The following is a 20,532-nucleotide window of genomic DNA, read 5'->3' as shown; positions in this document are numbered from 1 at the left end:
ATTCATGGCTGCGTTGGGTCTTTGTTGCTGCGCACAGGCTTTCTCTAGTTGCAGCGAGCGGGGGCTACTCTTCGTTGTGGTGTGCGGGCTTCTCATAGCGGAGGCTTATCTTGTTGCGGAGCAGAGGCTCTAGGCGCCTGGGCTTCAGTAGTTGTGGCACGCGGGCTCAGTAGTTGTGGCTCGCAGGCTGTAGAGCGCAGGCTCAGTAGTTGTGGTGCATGGGCTTAGTTGCTCCGCGGCATGTGGGATCTTCCAGGACCAGGGCTCGAACCCGTGTTCCCTGCATTGGCAGGCAGATTCTTATCCACTGTGCCACCAGGGAAGCCCTAGCATTACAGGTTTTAAATTCTCTCCTGTTCACAGTGAAGAAGGAGGCAGATAAGTAGAAGTGTTCTGCTTGCAAACCAGGTCATGGGCTACGAGACTCCTGCAAAGACGCTTTGCAAACACCTTGGCAGTCTGACCATGGCCCCCCCCCGGGTTTGGCTAGATTTCTGATCTGCTCCTATCACACCTGTTCTCAGATGCTGTCTTCTGTCATCTTTTGTTCTTTTTCTCTTCTTTCTCCTTCCTTGCTTTATACAGTTGATTAAAAAAAAATTGCCAACTCATCAGAAGGCTTCTGTGTAAGAAATCTATTAATTATGACGGGATTTCTTGCTCTCATCCATCCCCCCTTCCCCCTCCCCCCGAACTTAGAGAGACTTAAAATACTTACCCTTTCATTATATTGGAATTATTTGATAGGAATTGATGTTTAAATCCAAGTTTAAAAATAAGTGGTACATATTCTTGGAGATCTGCGTATTTTCTATTTGGTAGTTAATTTTAAAAACACTGTCTTTATATTGTTTACTATGTAGTTTTTTTTCTTCCTCACTTTCATTATAATCTTCTGAGGTCAGAGGTACTTTATTAGTTTTTTCTTTCTCCACTTCACAATCTAATATTTTGCTTCAGGTATATAATCCACGTACCCCATTGTCTGTTAGCTAGCTGTATAAAATTTTATATTGTCTTGCACAGTGACCCACTGTTACTTTGAAATTTTGACTCATTAGATTAGACTGTCAAGAGGGATGGACTTCTCCCAATTTTACATTTTATCAAAGGAAGTTTCTCTCGGTCTCACTTTTTGGCTTTGGTCAGGCAGTTGACACAGGCCCTCACACTGTATCACTTTCAGTTGGACCTGTGGAAGTGTGATGTTAATTAGAAGCTGAGTTATGGAATTCTTTGAGTAATCATAATAACTAAAAAAAAAATTCATCCGTAGCAATCTATTTTAAAAGTAATTTTGATTGACTTTTAAGCTTTATCACTTCTGTGTTTCTCATTTACCAGAACTTTTATTATATTATTCTTGCCAAGTTCTACATGGATATCCCTTTGTGTGTGTCTGTGTTTTGATGTCGTCCTCTTATGAGGACATTGGTCATGTTGCATCAGGGCCCACCCAGGACCTCATTTTACTTAATTACTTCTTTAAAGGCCCATCTCCAAATACAGTCACCTTCCAGGGTCCTCGTGGTTAGGACTAACATACGAATTTGCGACGGGGCCACAGGTCAGCCCACAGCCTCTGACCGTCTGAGATCTTACTGGATGCATTTGGCAGGACGTCTTAATGGAAGATATAGCATGCTACCATGTAGCAGTCACCACTCGGGTGGGCATTTGTCTCACTCCCAAAATCAAAATCAGGATAAGGCATATGTTTTAAATAGCTTAAACATATCTGATTCAGTCCCACGGTGTGAAACTAGCATCTGGCTTCCTTATGATAAAATGTCTGTTTTAAAATTATTTGGCTCCTTGTTCTTCTGGTAAGTTGATGAGAGTTCGGCCTGTTTAAACACAAAGCTAAGACAAACTAATAGTCTTGGCATAGCAGGTTGTTGAGTAGGTTATTCTTTGTCACAATACCCTGGGTGTGTGTATTTTCCTTTCTCTGCCTGCTTCACTTCCTCCTTCCCTCCTCCTCTCTCTTTCATGATCCTAGAGGATTTGGGTTTAAATTCGTATTTGATTGGAGTCAGAAAATATAACTTGGATTAGATAGCCTGGATAACCTGGGTATGGATGTCAAAAATAAAGTAGGTTTTTTATTGTAGAGGAATAATATCTTCTTTTGTTGCAAAATATTTGAATTCTAAATAAGAATTCACTGTTGAAATTTAAGCTTCTAAATAAGAATTCACTGTTGAAATTTAAGCTTCTGCTTGTGCTATTGTATACTGAAGACAGAAGTTCTCTCCCCTTTCCCTTTATGGAATTGTAAAAATATTCAGCACTTAGCTTAAGTGTAAACTTATTATATGTATTATACACATAGTATATGTTTTTTATTAAGCTTAATACATTGCACTCCTTTTCTGGTGGGTTTGGATGTGTTGGTAATGAAAGGTGTTTTTCTTGCAGTGCCCTTGCTGCCGGTCCCGAGCCAGCCGAGACCTGCTGTGGGACCCCAGAGGTTCCCGGTGAGTAGCAGCTGCTCCTTCTGCCCTGATAGGGATGCGCACACATTTATTAGGAAATATTAATATAGCAAATATAAGTGGTTCCAGCTAAATATGAGTTCAAGGATTTGTAAATATTGACAATAATTTTTGCAGTGGAGAATGTTTGTTAAAAGCTTAAGGTCAATGGATTTTTGAGAATGGAATTAATTTTGTTTAACTGTAAAATTGTTGAATCAGGATCATCAGTAGAATGCCTTTCGTCTTAAAGAATATGAATTTTGATTTTATTATTGCCTTATGTTAAAGTGAAAAAGGGCCTTTATTATCGTGTGTGTGGGGGGAACATGTGCATTTGGGTAAGTACGGGTATGTGTGTGCAATTTTAGGGAATAATAATGAGATGTCTACTTGTTTTTAAAAAACCCTCAGAAGTCTTCATGAGCCATTGGTTTTATATTTTAAAATGGAGGTTTTCTTTTTAAAATATCGTTAAGAGAAAACACTCCTCCCCACACTTTCCTGTAGTTCCCATAACTTTATCCATTCTTCTAACATGTTTTAAGTAGAAGAAAAATGTCCATTAAATAGTTATATCTGTTTAAATAAGTAAATTTCATTTTACTTGAGTTTTTGGTTTGATTTGTAGTTAGTTCATGGTTTTGTGAAATCAGTGAGAACATGTTCTAAGAACGATTTTGAGGAAACAAAGACCAGACCATAACATGGTAATGTAGTTTGTGTGTAAAACAGATGTAGTTTTGTTGAGGCTAAACAATCTGATATCCAGGAAATGCCTAAATGACCTATTTGACTCTAGCTTTGATGCTTCAGTAGATACCATAGTTATGTGGGGCATTTAGCAAAAAGGTTTTAATGAAGGATATCTAGATGTGTAGTCAGATGATTAGTCAAAAAATCAGTATTGGATTTAAGGTTCAGAGTGTTTTTTAGAAAATTCCTTGATTTGTAATTATTATTTATGAATTATGATTTCTGAAACTGATTCTTACTGGTTTCATACCCTGTATTAGCTAATTTTTAAAAATTACTTACCAAGTTCTAAAAATAGTTATTTTTAAAAATTAGGTGATGTTTATTGAGTACAATTCTGTATTTGAAGCACTTGCCTAAATAGCTAAGATTTATTAATTGTATTACCCAAGGATAAGCACGTATGATTTTAGTCATTAGATATATTTCTTTTGGTGAAGTAATTTAACTGCTAGTTATTGTAAAGCACTGACATTTTAAAAAATGTACTTTTTGCTATTTTCAGGGTTGTGAGCTTCTGTGTTAGAATCCTCATTGGACTTGTGTTTATGTTTTATTTGCAATATAGCAATAAAACTTGATGTGAAAAAGCAATTGTAGCTTAAATCATAAAGTAATGTATATAAATATAAAATTAGAATAATCATTTGCAGTTTTTATCTACTTATAATTTTTGATTGTACAGATATAATTGTATCTGATACTGGAAGAAGCAAACCTCATAATACTTGAGGATTTTACAAGAGGATAATAAAACAGAATTTCTTTGTGAGAAATTGAACTTATTTTTAAGTTATATTGTACTCTGAGGGTGGTAAATATTGTTGAACTGCTTTTGGAAGTTTCTGCAAGGCGTAATGTTTTGTTACTGTTTTTAAGGTGGGATGTGTGTGGGGGTGATGGGAAGGAGTTGGCCTAGAAATTAGTTGTCTGTGTGATATAATTTCAGAAATATTTACCGCTGTTTATTATGTATCTTTTATTTATTTACTTATTTATTTATGCCTGCGTTGGGTCTTTGTTGCTGCGCGCGGGCTTTCTCTAGTTGCGGCGAGCGGGGGCTACTCTTGGTTGCGGTGCACGGGCTTCTCATTGCAGTGGCTTCTCTTGCTGCGGAGCGCGGGCTCTAGGCACGCGGGCTCAGTAGTTGTGGGTCGCGGGCTCTAGAGCGCAGGCTCGGTAGTTGTGGCTCACGGGCTTAGTTGCTTCGCGGCATGTGGGATCTTCCTGGACCGGGGCTCAAACCCGTGTGCCCTGCATTGGCAGGCGGATTCTTAACCACTGCGCCAATATGTATCTTTAAGCCCCAAATGCTGGTTCTTAAGCTGAAGTTACAGTAAACTTGTGATCTTGAAAATGCAGTGCTCTACTTACTTCTGCAATCAGTCTCCTTTAGAGAGAACAATCGGATGTGGAATCTATTTTTTAAAAATTACATTAGAGGTGTTAGGTTTTTTAAAAGTCCATCAAAATATTGTTGGGAAGGGAGAGTAACTCTAGGCCATCTCCTGTCATATGTACGCCAAATTTTTTTTAAAAATATCTTTATGAGTATTAATTTTTAATTTTATGTAATTTTAAAGGTTTCTTTCCATTTACAGTTATTACAAAATATTGGCTATATTCCGCATGTTGTACAGTGCATCCCTGAGCCTATGTTACACCCAGTCGTTTGTACCTCCCATTTCCCCACCCCTGTAAAAATCCCCCCCTCCCCCGCCCTTAACCGCTGGCTTGGTCTCCATATCTGTGAGTCCTGCTTCTTTTTTGTTATATTCACTAGTTTGTTGTATTTTTTAGATTCCACATATAAGTGGTATCGTACAGTATTTGTCTTTCTCTGTCTGACTTATTTCACTTAGCATAGTGCCTTCCAAGTCCATCCATGTTGCTGCAGATGGCAAAATTTCATTTTTTATGGCTGAGTAATATTCCATTGTATATATGTACCACATCTTCTTTACCCATTCATCTGCTGATGGAAACTTAGGTTGCTTCCACGTCTTGGCAATTGTAAATACCGCTGCTGTGAACATTGGGGTGCATATATCTTTTCTGAGTAAAATTATTTTTTCCCTTTTCTGCTAATAGATTATACTTGGATTTTTATCAATGTAGGTGTAGTTTTGTGACCATTGAGTGAGTTTCTCCTATGCAGAATGCTCTGCACAGAGCTAGTCCTTAAACTATAAAACGTATAAGCATAGGTCACTGGAGCGTAACTTTCCTCCTGAAGACAGTACTGTTGTGGCTTAACAAAGCCCCTTGGCAATTTCTTACTGATGGCAATGTGCCCTGCAGGCCCTTTCTTGGTACTTTTCCATAGGGGACTTCAGTCATTATTTGTTAAACTGAATTTTGCTTTGTAAAATGACTATACACACACACACATGCGCATGCGAGCACGCGCACACACACACGTTGATAAAACATGTTAGGAAACCTAACTTCAGTTTCATCATAGGGTCTGTTTGAATCAGTGTGCTTCCTTGGCACACAAAAAGATCTGAATTACAGAAATGTATTGAGCAAAGCAAAGTTGATTTTGATCTTGTCTTTTCCCAGCCTAAGCCCCTTGAATGAATTCCCATTGCTCCTAGAGTAGATCATGGTCTTGTTCACAGCTTCATTCTGTATTGATGTAAGGACCCGATTCATGTCTGTACAGAGTCCCAGGCATCCTGTGTCTTGTGGAGCTGACCTGACTCCGGGCCTCGTGCACAGAAGTCCAGATAAATAGTTGTTGAATAAGTGTATACAGGGATTTAATATTGAGTTATCTTGCTATTTATTAGGAACCTACATAAAATTAATAGTGTAGAGAAGGGGTGTATACTTTCATTTTTTACTTATTGTTGTTTTCAAGAATACATAAATGAATTTGCACAATAGAATTACATTATCCACATTTAACTATACAAGAATTCAGCTCTACCCAGTTGACTAAAGAGTGAAAAAGGCAGGCAGTAGACAGAAGTACCACTAGATTTCCCAGTTTTAATGGGATTAGGATACAGTTGGTATTAATGCTAAGATATTCCTTCTCTTCCCCAACACTGGTAAACTTTACTTTCTTAATGGTCCAGTTTGTTTGACAATTTTGTGAAAACTTGAGAAATTCTTAATTTAGAACTAGTATGCCTAGAAATTGTACTAAGTGATAACACATCCAGTTTTTTAATTAAACAATCACAGAGGACTCCAGACAACCTAATATGAAACACAATTTTTTTATAGAATTATTTTCAGTTATTTTTTAAAATCACAATCTTAGACCAAAATATGGTATTCTAGGCTACACTTAATGTAGCAATACTAATATTTTTATTTCCTGTTAATGAATTTTATTTACAGAATTGAATAAACAGTTTCTGAAACAAAGGTTTGAATGTCAAAGTAATAAATATCATAAGAAAAGGATTCCTTATTTTTGATCATTTTAGAAAATACTGCTTAAGCTTTTAAGCTCACTGCCAGCACTTCTTTTGTCATGTTAGTCTTTGCATCCAGATGGGATTTTTTTCCCCTTCTTCCTTTGTTTATGGAATTTAGTGAAGTGCTTTGTAATTTAGGTTTCTAAAAATTAGATTCACGTATTTAATTTTAGTTACAGATATAGCCATTAGTGCTTTATTCTCACTTAAGCTTTTATTCCCAGGACTATGTTAATTTTTCACATCAGAGTTATGAATCTTTTTTGGAATCATAAGTATATCTCAGTTGATAGCAAGCATATCAGAGAATGAATCTTTTTCATACTTATTTTCATATCAGAATATTAATCTGCTGAATGTAAAATGTACCTTAGAAATAGCGACTACTTACAAGAGCAGATTGGCACAGGAAGGAGGCACATGCCTCAGGAGATCAGGGGGCCATCGAGTGACTGTCCATCCTTCCTCCATTTCAGCTCCTCCTCTTCTGCCCCATCCTGCCATCTAGCCGCCTGCTTGCCCGCAGTCCACTCCTGAAGCATTTTTGTTCATGCCACGACCTTTGAGTGTGATTTCACAGGACAGTTGTGGTTTTCTCGTGTGTGTGTGTGTGTGTTTGTTTTTTTTAAAAAATAAATTTATTATATAAATTTTAAACTTTGTCCACTTGAAAAAGCAACACTGAAGTGTTGATTAATAATATTTTTAAAAGTGTTTTCAGTGTCAGGTAAGCATACAGATAAATTTCAAGTAACTCACATTGTGAAGATTCTTGACCTAGGCTATTTTAAAACCTGCTTAGTCATTCATTTTGCATTGGTGTTTCTGGTAAATGCTGCTATTTCAGGGTAGCCAGTTAAATACTGAGTAATTTGGCTACTGAATAATTTCCTAGTGATCTTTGTTTAAATTAAAACTAAAAGTTATGTTTAAAAAAGACTACCACACTAAGTTTAAATTAGTCTCCTTAGTGATTACCTCATTAGGTAGACCCAGTAAATGAAATTGCCATTTGTGCTTACTGTGTAGTTATAGCACCTCACGGGTGGGTCTGACTGCACTGTGTCTCCGTGTGACGCGGATGCATGGTACCAGGTGGTGGTGATCGACGCCTCCTGGATGGACTCTGTATGGCATTTCATGCAAGTCATGTTTGATGAGACTGCGGCATCAAGTTACAGTGCTCTCTGATGATGGCCCTTGCAGATGTGAGTCCAGGCCTTATTCCGTCTAGGAAAAAGAAGTCTTTCTTTTGAACCCTTTTACTGTCTTTACAACTTGCCTGCAGTGCCTTGTAATTATTAGCACTTAAGATGGGTAAGGAATGATGCGCATTTTCTCTTATCAGATCTCTGAGTACTAGCAGGTGAATGTGGGAGGAGGTCCTTCCCCCTGTCAAACATTGTCAGGCTTGCAGCAAGAGAATGCGTGTTAAAATGCAGGTGACATAATACCCAACGTCCTCCATTTGCTAGTGGGTTTCTGATTAATCATGATTACCATACGTTATCATACCATCAGATTTAATCATATCAGTGCATTCCCATCTGCAGCAGCAACAGGAGCAGCTAAGCACTGTGGTAACGGCTATTAAATGTGGTGGTTATAAAATTCAGTGCCCTGTTGACTTGACTTGCTGTCCTGTCAGCAAGTGTGTGTGCGTTGGGTGGAGAGAGGGTGGTGGGCATCCACAGCAGTAACTCCAAGGCCAGGGAATACTCACTGAGATCGTAAAGTCCAGCCATTAAGTCACAGTGTAAAAACTGCATTGTAAAAGTGTGATGCACTATTTTGTTTCATTTTCGGCTAAGTAAAACTGTTACATTGAATTGAATGCCTTTCATAAATCCTCCCAGATACATAGTGCCATTCATTGTATAGTAGACTTGAACTTTGAGTATGACTTGCCCATCTGTAATTTAATAACTCAGCCAATGAAATGTTGACAATAACACAAAGTTTCAAAGTCTTAGAACTCCTTCCATGCCAAGAAAATCTCTGTCCTGTTTTTACTGATTTGTTCTGCAAAGCACACCAAATTTTTTTTTTTAATGTTTATTTTTCCAGGAGTCCTTGAAGATCCATAGTTCTGTTTAAACTTTGAAAGTGGCCCTATTTTAAAGTACCTGAAAGCACTTCTTCCAAAAGATTTGAATTTTTTTAAACTTTAAAAATTTTGTCCTTTTGATGTACACTCTGATTTTTAACAAATACATACAGTTGTGTAATCACTACAATTAAGATAGAGAACAGTTCCGTCTCCCCGAAAGACTTCCTTGTGCTGCCCCTTGGTAGGCAGCCCCTCTCCCCACTCCAGCCCCTGGCAACCAGTGATCTGCTTCCCGCTCCTCCAGCTGTGGCGCATAAATGGAACCCCATGGCATGCTTCATTTCGAGCCTGGCCTCTTGCTCCCAGCACAGTGTAGTTGAGGCTCGATCAGCCCGTCTGTCGTCCCTGCCAGTGGTTTGTCCTTTCTTATTGACCAGCATTATTCCATTGTGCGCATGTAGCCCAGTTTGTCTGCCCAGTCACCATTTGGACATTGGAATTTTTTCTGGTCATAGTTGTCAGTGAATAGTTGGGAGTGGGGATTGTGGGTCATACGGTAGGTATATTCAGATGAGAATTTTGAGACAGACTGTGTGCTTTCAGTCAATAAAGCTGATAACCGCTGCTTTGCTTTCTTAGTCCTTTATCGAATGAGGAAATACCGTCTTCCTAGAGCATATACTATTGACGACCAGTGGGAAATGAAGAACATTATTGAGTGATTACAATATTCCAGATTTTGCTCAAAGCTTGTGTTCAACAACCTCATGAAGGTACCATTTTCTCCACTTTACAGATAGGGAAACTTTGAGTCTTGGAAAGATGAAATCGCTGAAGTTCACATAACTGGGTGCAGGAGGTAGGATTTGAAGCAAGGCGACCTGCGTCTCTTAATCATGCTGAACCTTCTCCCTTTCTCTCTAAATATTAAAATGCACCTCAGTAAACCGGGTAAAAATAATTGGATCTGGTAAGATGAATCATAACTATGTAAGATTGTGACTGTCAGGAGTGCTGAAGTGGAGAAGTTTACCGCGGTAGGGCCTGACACTGGGTGAGCTTGTTTACGGAGGAGAGTGGAGGGGTGAGGTATAGGAATAAAACGTTTTTCGTTTTATGAAAAAATGTAAATAGTCTTCAGTAGATTCATCGGAAACAGTATTTTGTACTAAAGTAACAGTGTTATAACTTGCAGTGCCTGCTCTAGCTTCACTGCTTGAACCAGTAACCTTAAATACCCTAGCGTATTTAAGTTCATGTGGTGTCCTCCTCCTCCCCCCGCCACCTCTAGTGTGAAACCTAGCGCTTGCTGCTGGGTATATGGTGCTTCAGAATGTTAAGAATGCATCTGCAAATACACGAGTATCTTCTAGGAAAATGAATGTAGGTATTTAAACAGGGCATAACCTGAAAGAAAAGAATCTCTGGAAAATACTGAAATAAGAGGATTAACATTGTGACAATGGGCTATAATTCTAATTACGTCGTGGGTCACTAGTGGTCTTGATTCTTTGCACTTAACCCATCATTTAATCAGAATTAACTGAGAGGCATTCTCAAGTGTCTATTGGTTTCTTGTATAGTTCTTTGCATCTTAAGTGAGATTAATAAATGAAAACACGTTGTAGCAGAGGCTGTAATTTATTGAAAGATTCATGAAGTTTCAATGACATTGTTAAGGTATTCAATTAGTCTTATTAAAATATACCAACTGACCCTTTCAGGGAAGCTGATAAGTCACATAATAGCTGTTAGAGCCTCTTTATTCTTTGCATTATACGATTAACTTTGTGCTAAGCAATTTATGCAAAGTTTTTCATCTTTCTTTTTTTGTAACTGAAGTTATCAGTTCTTCCTGAATAGGATCAACATAGATAACATCACATAATTAACAAGAGATGCAAAAAAGAAAGTACAATTTGTATAAGAATTATATGTGGGAGAATGATAATTTCTTACCTTGGACTTTTAAAGGGATATAAAGAAAAGCAAAACAGAGCAGTTATTTGAAAGGATTATGGTAGCTTTTTCTTTCAAAAGGCAGAATTACGGTAGTCCTAAAAGTTCTGTTAAGTGAGGTATTTACAGCTCACTAACAGTCTTAAAATAATTCTTCATTTTCTAGAGAGAGTTGGTCATTTATTATCCTTTCTACTTGTGAAATGGCAGATGCTCTTACATGAATGATTGCATCAAGAGAATTTAGGTAGTGAACGCCAGACTCAGGAACGACGGTTTATTCAGCATTACCTGAGGATAGGTTGGCCGCAGCGGAAGCAGTGCGCGAGGGGAGAAAAAGAGCATTTATAAACCACGAGTCTGAAAATGTGGGTTCGTGTCTTGAGTTATTTATTGACAGTGTAACTTTGGATAATTGTTTAACTCTGTAAACCTGAGTTTCTTCATCCCCTAAAGGAAAAGTTATTGGTTCTGCCTGATTCTTGGCACTGTATTTATGAAAGAAACTTGGTTTCTTGGTTTATCAGTCAGGATGTGAATGAGGCTGCAGGTAACGGAAAACTCAGTTAATAGTGACTTAACAAACTGAGTGTCATATTTTTTGCATAAAAAAGAAAGTTCTTCTGGGTGGGTATAGCACTTCTGTGTTGTTATCAGAGATCCGTTTTTTCCCCCTACCCAAGTTTCAGGCTGAAAGAGGAGGAGGGTCAGGCAGCCCCTAGTGAGCCTTCCCGGAGGCCCTGTCCAACTGTGCCAGCTCGCCTTGTCACAGGCTGGGATTGGTGGTCTTCTAGCTGGGCACAGTGTTGTCCTTCTGTTACTAAGGAAGAAGTGAGAATTTATACTAGGTAAGCAATGGGAAGTCTTTTCCATGTGGCTAAAACTTGTGGTCAGAATTTAAGTTGTGTAAATCGAGAAAAAGAAAGTGACATCTGTGTTCAAAACAGAACAGAAAACAATGAGGAAAAATGGTATTGTGAGCTTAATGATACCTACTATTTGTTAAATTTTTATTTCATAAAGCCAATACTGATAACAGTAAGCAGCTTCTAGGACCTTAAAGCTGAAAATTGTTCAGTTTGTTTACATATTCAGACTCTCAAGTTCTGTTATCCATTGAGGCAAATAGAGGCAACTAGGGGCCCACTTATCTTCCCAGATGGTTTCTCCCTAGTGTCCGGCATGGTCTGACATCGCCAGAGAAGTAGCCGTTGTCACTGTGGTTTATTTCATGTATCAGCCATTGTCTTTCTTTCAGAATAATATCTTGTATTATCTGCCCTCTACTTTCTAATCCTCTTACATAGGCATTTGCCCTCTTGGAAATGGGCTTCTTCCTCGTTGGGTACGCCTGCATTTATCATTAAAGCTGTCTCTTTGCCAGGGTCGGCCTCCCTCATTTGTACACCTCAGGGTGGCTTTCAGCTTCCTGGGGGCCTGCGGGTCAGCTGCCATGATCTTAACTGGCACCCGCTGCCTTCCACCTGGCTGTCCCAGGTTCCCACACCTTGCTAGTGTCACTTAGTTTCAAGGTTAAGCCCACAAAACCCCTCTTTTTCCATTCTTATTCTATTGAGCCAACTTCCAAAGCCAGAAATTTCCTTGTTTACTCAGCTTGAGTCAGCTATTTCTTTCTAAGCTGTGGATAGCATCTCTGGTCCTCCCTCCTTTATCAGTCTCTCAGGTTGATCAGATAAGAACTGCTAATTTGTATTAGCCATTCAGGCCAGCCGTGGAATGTCCATGGCTGTCTGACTTGACTGGATTTAGTATTTACTGGTTTTCTTAACTCTAAAGCGCACACACACTCTCACGCAATTACATATACGTATGTGATTGAAAGACACTGGGACAGATAAGGGGATGTGAAAGTAAGTCCCTGCCGTTTGCTGTTCCCAGCAAGCAGTAGATAGCATGGTGGGTACGTGTCCGTGCTCTGGACATAGGTGACCTGTGCTTTCTAACCTTGTGCTTTGTGCAGGTGATTTAAGTGCTCAAAAGATTTCTGTGAACACAATAGCTCCCTTGTAGGGCTGTTGGCAGGATTGAGGGAGACAGCAGAGGAGCTCTCTGCACAATTGGCAGCAGCAGCAGCAGTGTGGGTTGAGCCTTAGGTGGGCAGCAGCAGGGCCCGGGAGGGGCATTTGAGGTGCCCAGGACTAGGTAAGGGCACAGGGGATGCAGGATAGGAAGGAGGTGGTGCCCCAGGGTAAGATGGGGTTTCAGGTAAAAGTCCCCAGCCCTGGCCTGATCCCCAGAGGGTAGGGCTCTGGAGCGTAAGTTGTCCATCCTGGGGCAGAGGGCAGAGTGCGTGGCCATGTCAGGCAGTCCTTGGCGAAGGACGGCATTTGCAGCACCTGGGGCACGTGGTGCTGGCCCAGTGAAGGAGACTCGGCGATGGCCCCAGAGCGTCCAGCGTGGGAGTATCAGCCAGAGTGGACTGACTTCACAGCGCCACCGGGATGCCTATTTCTCACTCAGATCACCCTCTGGGCATCTTCCTCTGGCCCTCAGGGGCCTCCCTCTCCACCCTCTGGCAGGTGGGGAAAGAGGGCAGATTATTCATGGGAGGTTGTCTTTCACTGACTGGGCCTGGAACCAGCCCACCTCACTTCTGCTCACACGCCATCTGCCAGGAACTTGGTCATGAGGCCGTATTGGCTTCATTCATCTTACAGGTGCATGGTTCTTCAGTTGGATCTGCAGGCAAGATGGGGACACTGGCCTGGGCTGTGTTCCTGAACAGCAGTGCTGGAAGTGTACCCTACCCACTATCCACCTCAGTTTCATTCTTCTAAAATTAGGGGCGTGGTCATAGGGTGAGGACGAGAGTCTCCAGGTTCACGTCACCTTTCCTCTCTAATTATGTTACATCATTACAGGACAAGTTACAGCAAATTCTCTCCTACAGTTAGGTTGGAGAGTCAGGGTCTGTCGGTCTTGGCTGCTCTCTGGTCCCGCTGCCCTGTCTGTGCTCCGAGTCCGCTCGGCGCGTGAGCCTCGGGGCTGGTCGCCGGCGCCTTGGTCAGCACGGTCCACCCTCCCCTGCTTGCTTCCTGAGGCTTTCAGCCGTTCCCTGACCGTGTGCTTCCCGGGCAGCCGGTTGCTGGGCGTGCTGCGGCATTCTCCACTAGATGTGGGGCCTGGCTCCCCTCGCCTTAGAGTCAGGCAGTTCATCCATCCCTTACGTGTTATGGGCGTCTTTGTGCCAAGCTCTGTGCCGAGCGTGGAAATGCACTGGTGAATGAAACAGTCGTGGTCTCGGCCCTCGTGGCTCTGTGGGTGAAGGGTAGAGAGGGGCAGGGGTGGACTTGAGGGAGATTTAGGAGGTAAAATTACTAGGACTTGGTAATACCTGTTCTGTGAAGGCTTTCCGGTTTGAACTCAGAATGAGAGCACAGGAAGGAGATCTGTGCTGATTTGTCTTTCACCTTACAAGGAAACACGTTAATTGTCAGAAGCTGATACATTTATTAATTGTAATTATATTATAGTATAATTATATCAATATAATATACTATATATTATATAATAGAGGGTCATTTGGAAGTAAGAATAAAGTTCTAGTTAAATATTACTGATGGAGAAAGAATTCCGGGGCTTTGTTCTGTATTGCTAACACTTGAATGCCTGTGTATGTGCAGTTAGCACATGGATGATTAGTAAAAGGGAAGAAGGTTTGGGGAAGAGATGAAAATCACAATATTAAAATGCCAGAGGGGGCAAGATTTATGATCCCAATGTTATTTTCAGTTTAATACCAAAAAATGTCTTTAGAAGTTAGGAATGTTCAATATAATCTCCCAGGAAATCTGAAAGTGCTTAGAGACCCAAGAAGTAATGTACTTAGTTCTCAGGCAACTTGAAATTATCAGTCTCTCTTTGAGTTTATTCTTGTAACTCAGTGACTACTTTTTTTTTTTTTTAACTTTTAAAAAAAATTGATTTATTTTTGGCTGCATTGGGTCTTTGTTGCTGTGCACAGACTTTCTCTAGTTGCAGTGAGCGGGAGCTACTCTTCGTTGCGGTGCGCGGGCTTCTTGTTGCGGTGGCTTCTGTTGTTGCGGAGCACGGGTTCTAGGCGTGCAAGCTCAGTAGTTGTGGCTTGTGGGCTCCGTAGTTGTGGCTCACGGGCTCAGTAGTTGTGGCTTGCAGGCTCAGTAGTTGCGGCACACGGGCTTAGTTGCTCCGTGGCATGTGGGATATTCCTGGACCAGGGCTTGAACCCGTGTCCCCTGCATTGGCAGGTGAATTCCTAACCACTGTGCCACCAGGGAAGCCCCCTACTTCCTTTTCAGAAAAGGATGAAGGGGCTAAGGGGTGAATACTTTCCCTGATCTCAGCCTGTGGCAAGGTAAAAATCAAAATTTAGCAGACTTTCTACTTACAGTGGAGGGAAGCCAGTCTACTTTTCTACTTACATTTTGCCTTATCTGTAATGAGAAAACCTATCGTTGGGAGGACTTGAAATTAACTGTCTAATGGAAGGAGGAAAAGAAGGTTATAAAGAGCCCTGTTGCAGCAGCCACGTGACCAGTGCCGGCCAGAGCTTCATCAGCAGGGGGTGAGGCTTGTGGCACTAAAATGCACTCACGGAATTTACAAATAACTACAGATTTCAGAAGAAACCGAGTATTTTCCCAGCCTGATGCGAGCCTGCTAAGAAAAGTGGTAAGAAATATCGGGGCTTCACATGTTAAGTAATGAAGAAAGCTGTGTTTATTAGTCAAGACAGAAAAGTCAGGACGCTTTTCCAGGCTTCTTCTAATTGTGAGCAGAATCAGGCAAGTAAGGCAAAGGGAGTCAGTCACTCCCTGGCTTCCGTGAAGCTGAGTGAAGGAGCAGTTCAGGAGTCATTCTTACGGGGCTGAGTTCTGCCTTCTAGGTATTGGCAGTGCCGATGTCAGCACTGTGCAAAACCCCATGTGTCCTGCAGTGACCCACACCGGACAGAAGTGGAAGTGGGCCGAGCTGGGGTGCAGGAGCAGTGCTGGACTGGGGCCTGTGATTACAGTGGTTCTGAACAACAGAGGTTAAGTTTTGCTTTACCCCTTATGGGAATCGGCGAAACATTTGTAAGTTAGTAAAAGTTCCCACAACGAGTGATGCTGCTTTCTAGCTATTCATCCAACACAGTAGTGAAAGGCTAAGTGGAAATAGCCCCAAAGGACTTTCCCTCTTTCTGAGAAAATGCGTTTTACTCTTCCCGTCCTCCTTTCTGACACCGTCTCCCTGTGTCTGTCCTTTTTTGTCAACTCGTTAGCATAGTGGTGACTGATACAGCTAATGAGTTTATGAGTCCTGAAGTATGCTGACTGTAGTTCAGATTGAAAGCTTGTCAACAAATCAGTAGCATAATACTTTCAACTGCTGTTATAATTCAGCATACTGTTCCTTTCTTTTTTTTTTAATTAATTAATTTATTTTTGGCTGTGATGGGTCTTTGTTTCTGTGCGAGGGCTTTCTCTAGTTGTGGCAAGCGGGGGCCACTCTTCATCGCGGTGCACGGGCCTCTCACTATCGTGGCCTCTCTTGTTGCGGAGCACAGGCTCCAGACGCGCAGGCTCAGTAGTTGTGGCTCACGGGCCCAGTTGCTCCGCGGCATGTGGGATCTTCCCAGACCAGGGCTCGAACCCGTGTCCCCTGCATTGGCAGGCAGATTCTCAACCACTGCACCACCAGGGAAGTCCTGTTCCTATTTTTTAAGTGAAAAATCTGACCAAATGCAGTAATAGAATGAGAATTAATATTTTTAACAAATAGACTGCTGCTAAAAATTAGCAACAAACACATGATTCATGCCAGAAACTTCTCTGTAGATGTAGCTGAATGAAAGTGGAGGGGACAGAAAGGAAGCGAGAACGCAGAGAGCACTGTTGGCGGGGGAGGAGGGGAGGGGGACACCTGACGTGGGGTGGGTAGGAAGCATCTTACCTGGTAGGAGGGTGAGAGAGGGCAGGTCAGGAGGCTGAGGGACTAGAAGATGCTCAGAGAAGGGAGAATGTCCTGGGCAGTGGGAGGGCTGGCCAGGAGGAGGGGAGACTGTGAGGGACAGTGCTGGGCCCGCTAAGAGTAAATAGAAGCTCGGCTTCCCTGGTGGCGTGGTGGTTAAGAATCCGCCTGCCAACGCAGGGGACACAGGTTCGAGCCCTGGTCCGGGAAGATCCCACATGCCGCGGAGCAGCTAAGCCCGTGCGCCACAACTACTGAGCCTGCGCTCTCTAGAGCCCACGAGCCACAACTGCTGAGCCTGTGCGCCACAGCTGCTGAAGCCCGTGAGCCTAGAGCCTGTGCTCTGCAACAGGAGAAGCCACCACAGTGAGAAGCCCGCGCAGCGCAACGAAGAGCGTAGCCCCCAGAGAAAGCCTGCGTGCAGCAACGAAGACCCAACACAGCCAAAAATAAATAAATAAATAAATTTATTATTTTTTTTAGAAAAGAGTAAATAGAAACTTAGAGTGAGTCCGATTCAGCGTACGGAGAGTTTTACCCAGCAGTACTCAGCAGCCGTAGAGAAGCGGGGCGCTGGGGCCCACGTGCACGCAGGGTCTCCTGAAACAGTGTGGCTGCAGGACGGACGGGTCGGTGAGAGAGTGAAGGAGGGACGGGAGAAAATGAAGTTTGTATAATGAGGGCTTACGAGAGGGCTCACGTTTTGGCTGAAACAGAAGTATAGAGTGAACATTTCCTGAAGAAATCTGTAGTATATGGAAGCTTGTATGGGATGTGATGGTTTCCAGAATTCATGTGCTAGACGATCATTTTCATATCTAAGTCAGGGGAAAGTATGGTTTTTAAAATCCCCAAATTTAGTCATTTTGACAAGATTTATACCATATGGAATGAAATTTCCCCTACCTCATCTTAACTTGTTTTTCTTGGGTATTGAAATCTGTGATTTAGAAAAAAAAATAGAATGGTGTCACCTTGGACACATTATTTAATGTCCTGAGTTTCAGTTTCCTTGGCTGTGAAGTAGGACACATACCCCCGATGTCACTGTGCTGTGCGTTCATGAGCTCAGGTGGTCAGGGGCTCTGCACAGGGCCTGGCGGGCAGTGCGTGAGCCACAGGTGGTGGAAGCTGCTGCCGTCACGCCTGGGTCCTCATTATTTCTTACTGTGAAGCAGGTGCTCACGCTGGCTTCACAGGGTTACTTGTGTGAATTCTGTGCCAGTCGCTGCCGTCGTTATCCGCTGTACTACGGTGGGAGTGTGTGTGTCAGGAGCATGGGCTTGCACACACACAGGCTGAGAATCCTTGTGAGTAGAAAGGATTATCTCCCGCTCTGGTTGACGGTGCCCGGACCTGAGCCTTGGTTCAGGCTCTGGCCTGGGTTCTTACGCGGGTCCTGAGTCTCTCACCAAGATCCCCCAGGGCTGTCAGACCAGCCAGAGAAGCAAGAGAATTGACACTGAATCCAGGTGACTACAGCAAGTAGCACCCACCGAGTCCCAGCCCCTGCATTTCACCAAGCCATCATCCCCCAGGTCTCCCTGTCCTGCTTGGAGCCGTCCTGATGCCACCCCGTGCCCAGCTCAGCAGACGGACCTGCAGGTTGCTGGTTGCTCCAGCGCTGGCTCAGGTTCACAACTCGGTCTTTCAGCTTGCCGCCTGATTCTCAGAACACGGACGGGCCTGAGGTCCTTTCCTGGTGCAGCAGTCCCCCTGCCGTGGGGCACTTCCATACCCAAGGGGCTTTTCTGAGGCTTCGTGGTGCTGTTCGCTCCCTGGCTGGGACCTACCCCACCAAACCCGTGTCCAGACAAACCCTGCCCTAGTGACCTGATGCAGGCTAACATACACCTGCTTGTAAGTGATCACAGCACAGGTATATGAAGAGAGCTGTTGTTTCTTAATACACTTTAAAGGCTGAAAATGTTTTCTGTCTTCAAGTAGGTGTTAATATTTTACTATTTGTAAGCTAAAGCCTCATGAAAAATACGTATATTTTTCATTTTTAAAAGATTTTAAATTTCAGTGATTTCTTTTACCTTTTACATCCCATAGCTTGTTTTAGGCTGTGGTGATGTTAATGAATCTTATCTGTCCCTTCTGTATTTTATTTATCTGTTCGAAACTCCTTCTTGGTGTTCCCCCCTCCAGAAGAGGGACAGTCAGGTATACATCAAATTAGTTTAAGGAAAACACGCCGTATAGCTGAAACGGGGTTTTACTGAGGTGACCGTTGCTAACTTACGTAGTCAGATTGCACGGATCGGAGGCAGCGTGACCAGTCAAACCTTGCCACGAGCCAGAGGGCAGACAATGTAAAATTTTATTTTCTGGGCCACTCCAAGAAAAATGGTTTAAACATTAAAAAAAAAGACTGGGGACTTCCCTGGCAGTTCAGTGGTTGAGAATCCACGCTTCCACTGCAGGGGGCACGGGTTCGATCCCTGGTCAGGGAACTAAGATCCCACGTGGCACGGCCAACAACAACAAAAAAATGAGTGGACCTTGATTGCTAATTTGTTATCGTCCAGAAAGTTTTGAAATACATGTATATACGAGGGAAAAGGCCTGTAAAACTATACACAGGGTACTAATGCTATATTTTATAAAGAAATACTTTATTAATAAATGTTCTGTTTAAGTTACCTGGCAAAATATCCATGCAAATGCACTCCACGTATTTCATCGGCTTCACACAAAAATAAGAGTAGTTTTAAAACGAGGAAAGAACGCGGCAGTGGAAGACAGAAGGCAAGTCCATTGAAACTCCTAGTACAGATGTAATCAGTACCAATGTAGGATAGCCGACGCTATTAGAAATGTGTTTTTCTAGCGTATTGTTACCATAGTAAAAAAATAGTAGATATTGAAGAATATCCATATCAAAGCATCATATTAGTAAAGTCTCAAACATTGTGATAAAATATATACATTTATTAGGGGTAAAAAGCTTTATGGTTTACTATGAGTTTATACAGTATATATTCTCAGTTATAAATCCAACATTTCTCTGATGATGTTTGCTTCAGTTGTATCTTAATTGATGCCTTTATCTAGAGTGAGAAGTGATGTTCCCTAATGTCAGATGTCAAACACTGGTGAGGTGAGAATACCCTTGATTTCACCTAAACTGACAGACACAGACTACAAGAATTTAAGCTTTGCAACTTTCTGATCCATATGTTTCAGTACCATGTGTTTTTATGAAGATGTAATATTTGTGTGTAAATCTAATTTCGTTAATGTTATATAGCCAATGGTCATATGGGTTTGTGGTGTTTATTGTGTTCATTTTGCATTATTCTTACAACATTATGGATAGAGCAGACCTTTAAAGAGAGAAGGAAGGCAAATGTAGTTTGCAAAAGCATTTTCAGTGTTATAATATGATGTCACATTTAGAAAGAACAGCTAATTCGTAATGACAGAAAAGTCATTAGAATTTTAAGTTTATGAGAAAAGTGTGGTTTTTGAAAGTTGAGAAATACTTCAAAGAATGAGGTGTTATTAAATGAATATTATTTTGATGATGCAGTATGTATAATCAATGAATTTCTGGATAAAGAAGTGAAAAAAAGTTGCGAGGCTTTCTTAAGTAAATGTGGTGTTCTAAAAGAATCTCCATAAATGCTTGAAAGGCCAACTGAAAAATGAAGTAATTTTTCAAAATTGAGGTATAGTTGATTTACAATATTAGTTTCAGGTGTACAACGTAGTGATTCAAAATTTTTATAGATTATACTCCATTTAAAGTTATTATAAAATATTGGCTAAAAAGTGAAGTAATTTTAATTTGTCTTTGTAGAGTTCTACTGGTAACCTGCAGTTATTGGAAAATGGTAATCTGTTTTAAGAGTTCAGAATTTCTAGCCAGTGGAATCTGACTGTATTATTTCTTTCG

General features: G+C 41.7%; 1 protein-coding gene across 9 annotated transcripts in view; it reads left to right on the top strand.

Moving 5' to 3' along the window:
• The window catches only part of RBM33 (RNA binding motif protein 33), a 114,419-nt gene that overhangs the window by 56,219 nt on the left and 37,668 nt on the right, over positions 1-20,532 (top strand). For all 9 annotated transcript variants that reach the window (XM_057549616.1, XM_057549615.1, XM_057549612.1 and 6 more), the window contains one exon: positions 2,422-2,480. In XM_057549616.1, coding sequence (XP_057405599.1) covers positions 2,422-2,480 — 59 coding nt within the window. The remainder of the gene's footprint in view (positions 1-2,421; positions 2,481-20,532) is intronic.

Source organism: Balaenoptera acutorostrata, chromosome 7 (assembly GCF_949987535.1).
Source record: "Balaenoptera acutorostrata chromosome 7, mBalAcu1.1, whole genome shotgun sequence".
In the NCBI taxonomy this organism is placed as follows: Eukaryota; Metazoa; Chordata; class Mammalia; order Artiodactyla; family Balaenopteridae; genus Balaenoptera; species Balaenoptera acutorostrata.
The sequence above is the reverse complement of the archived record's forward strand: the minus strand, read 5'-3'. Positions and strand labels throughout refer to the sequence as shown.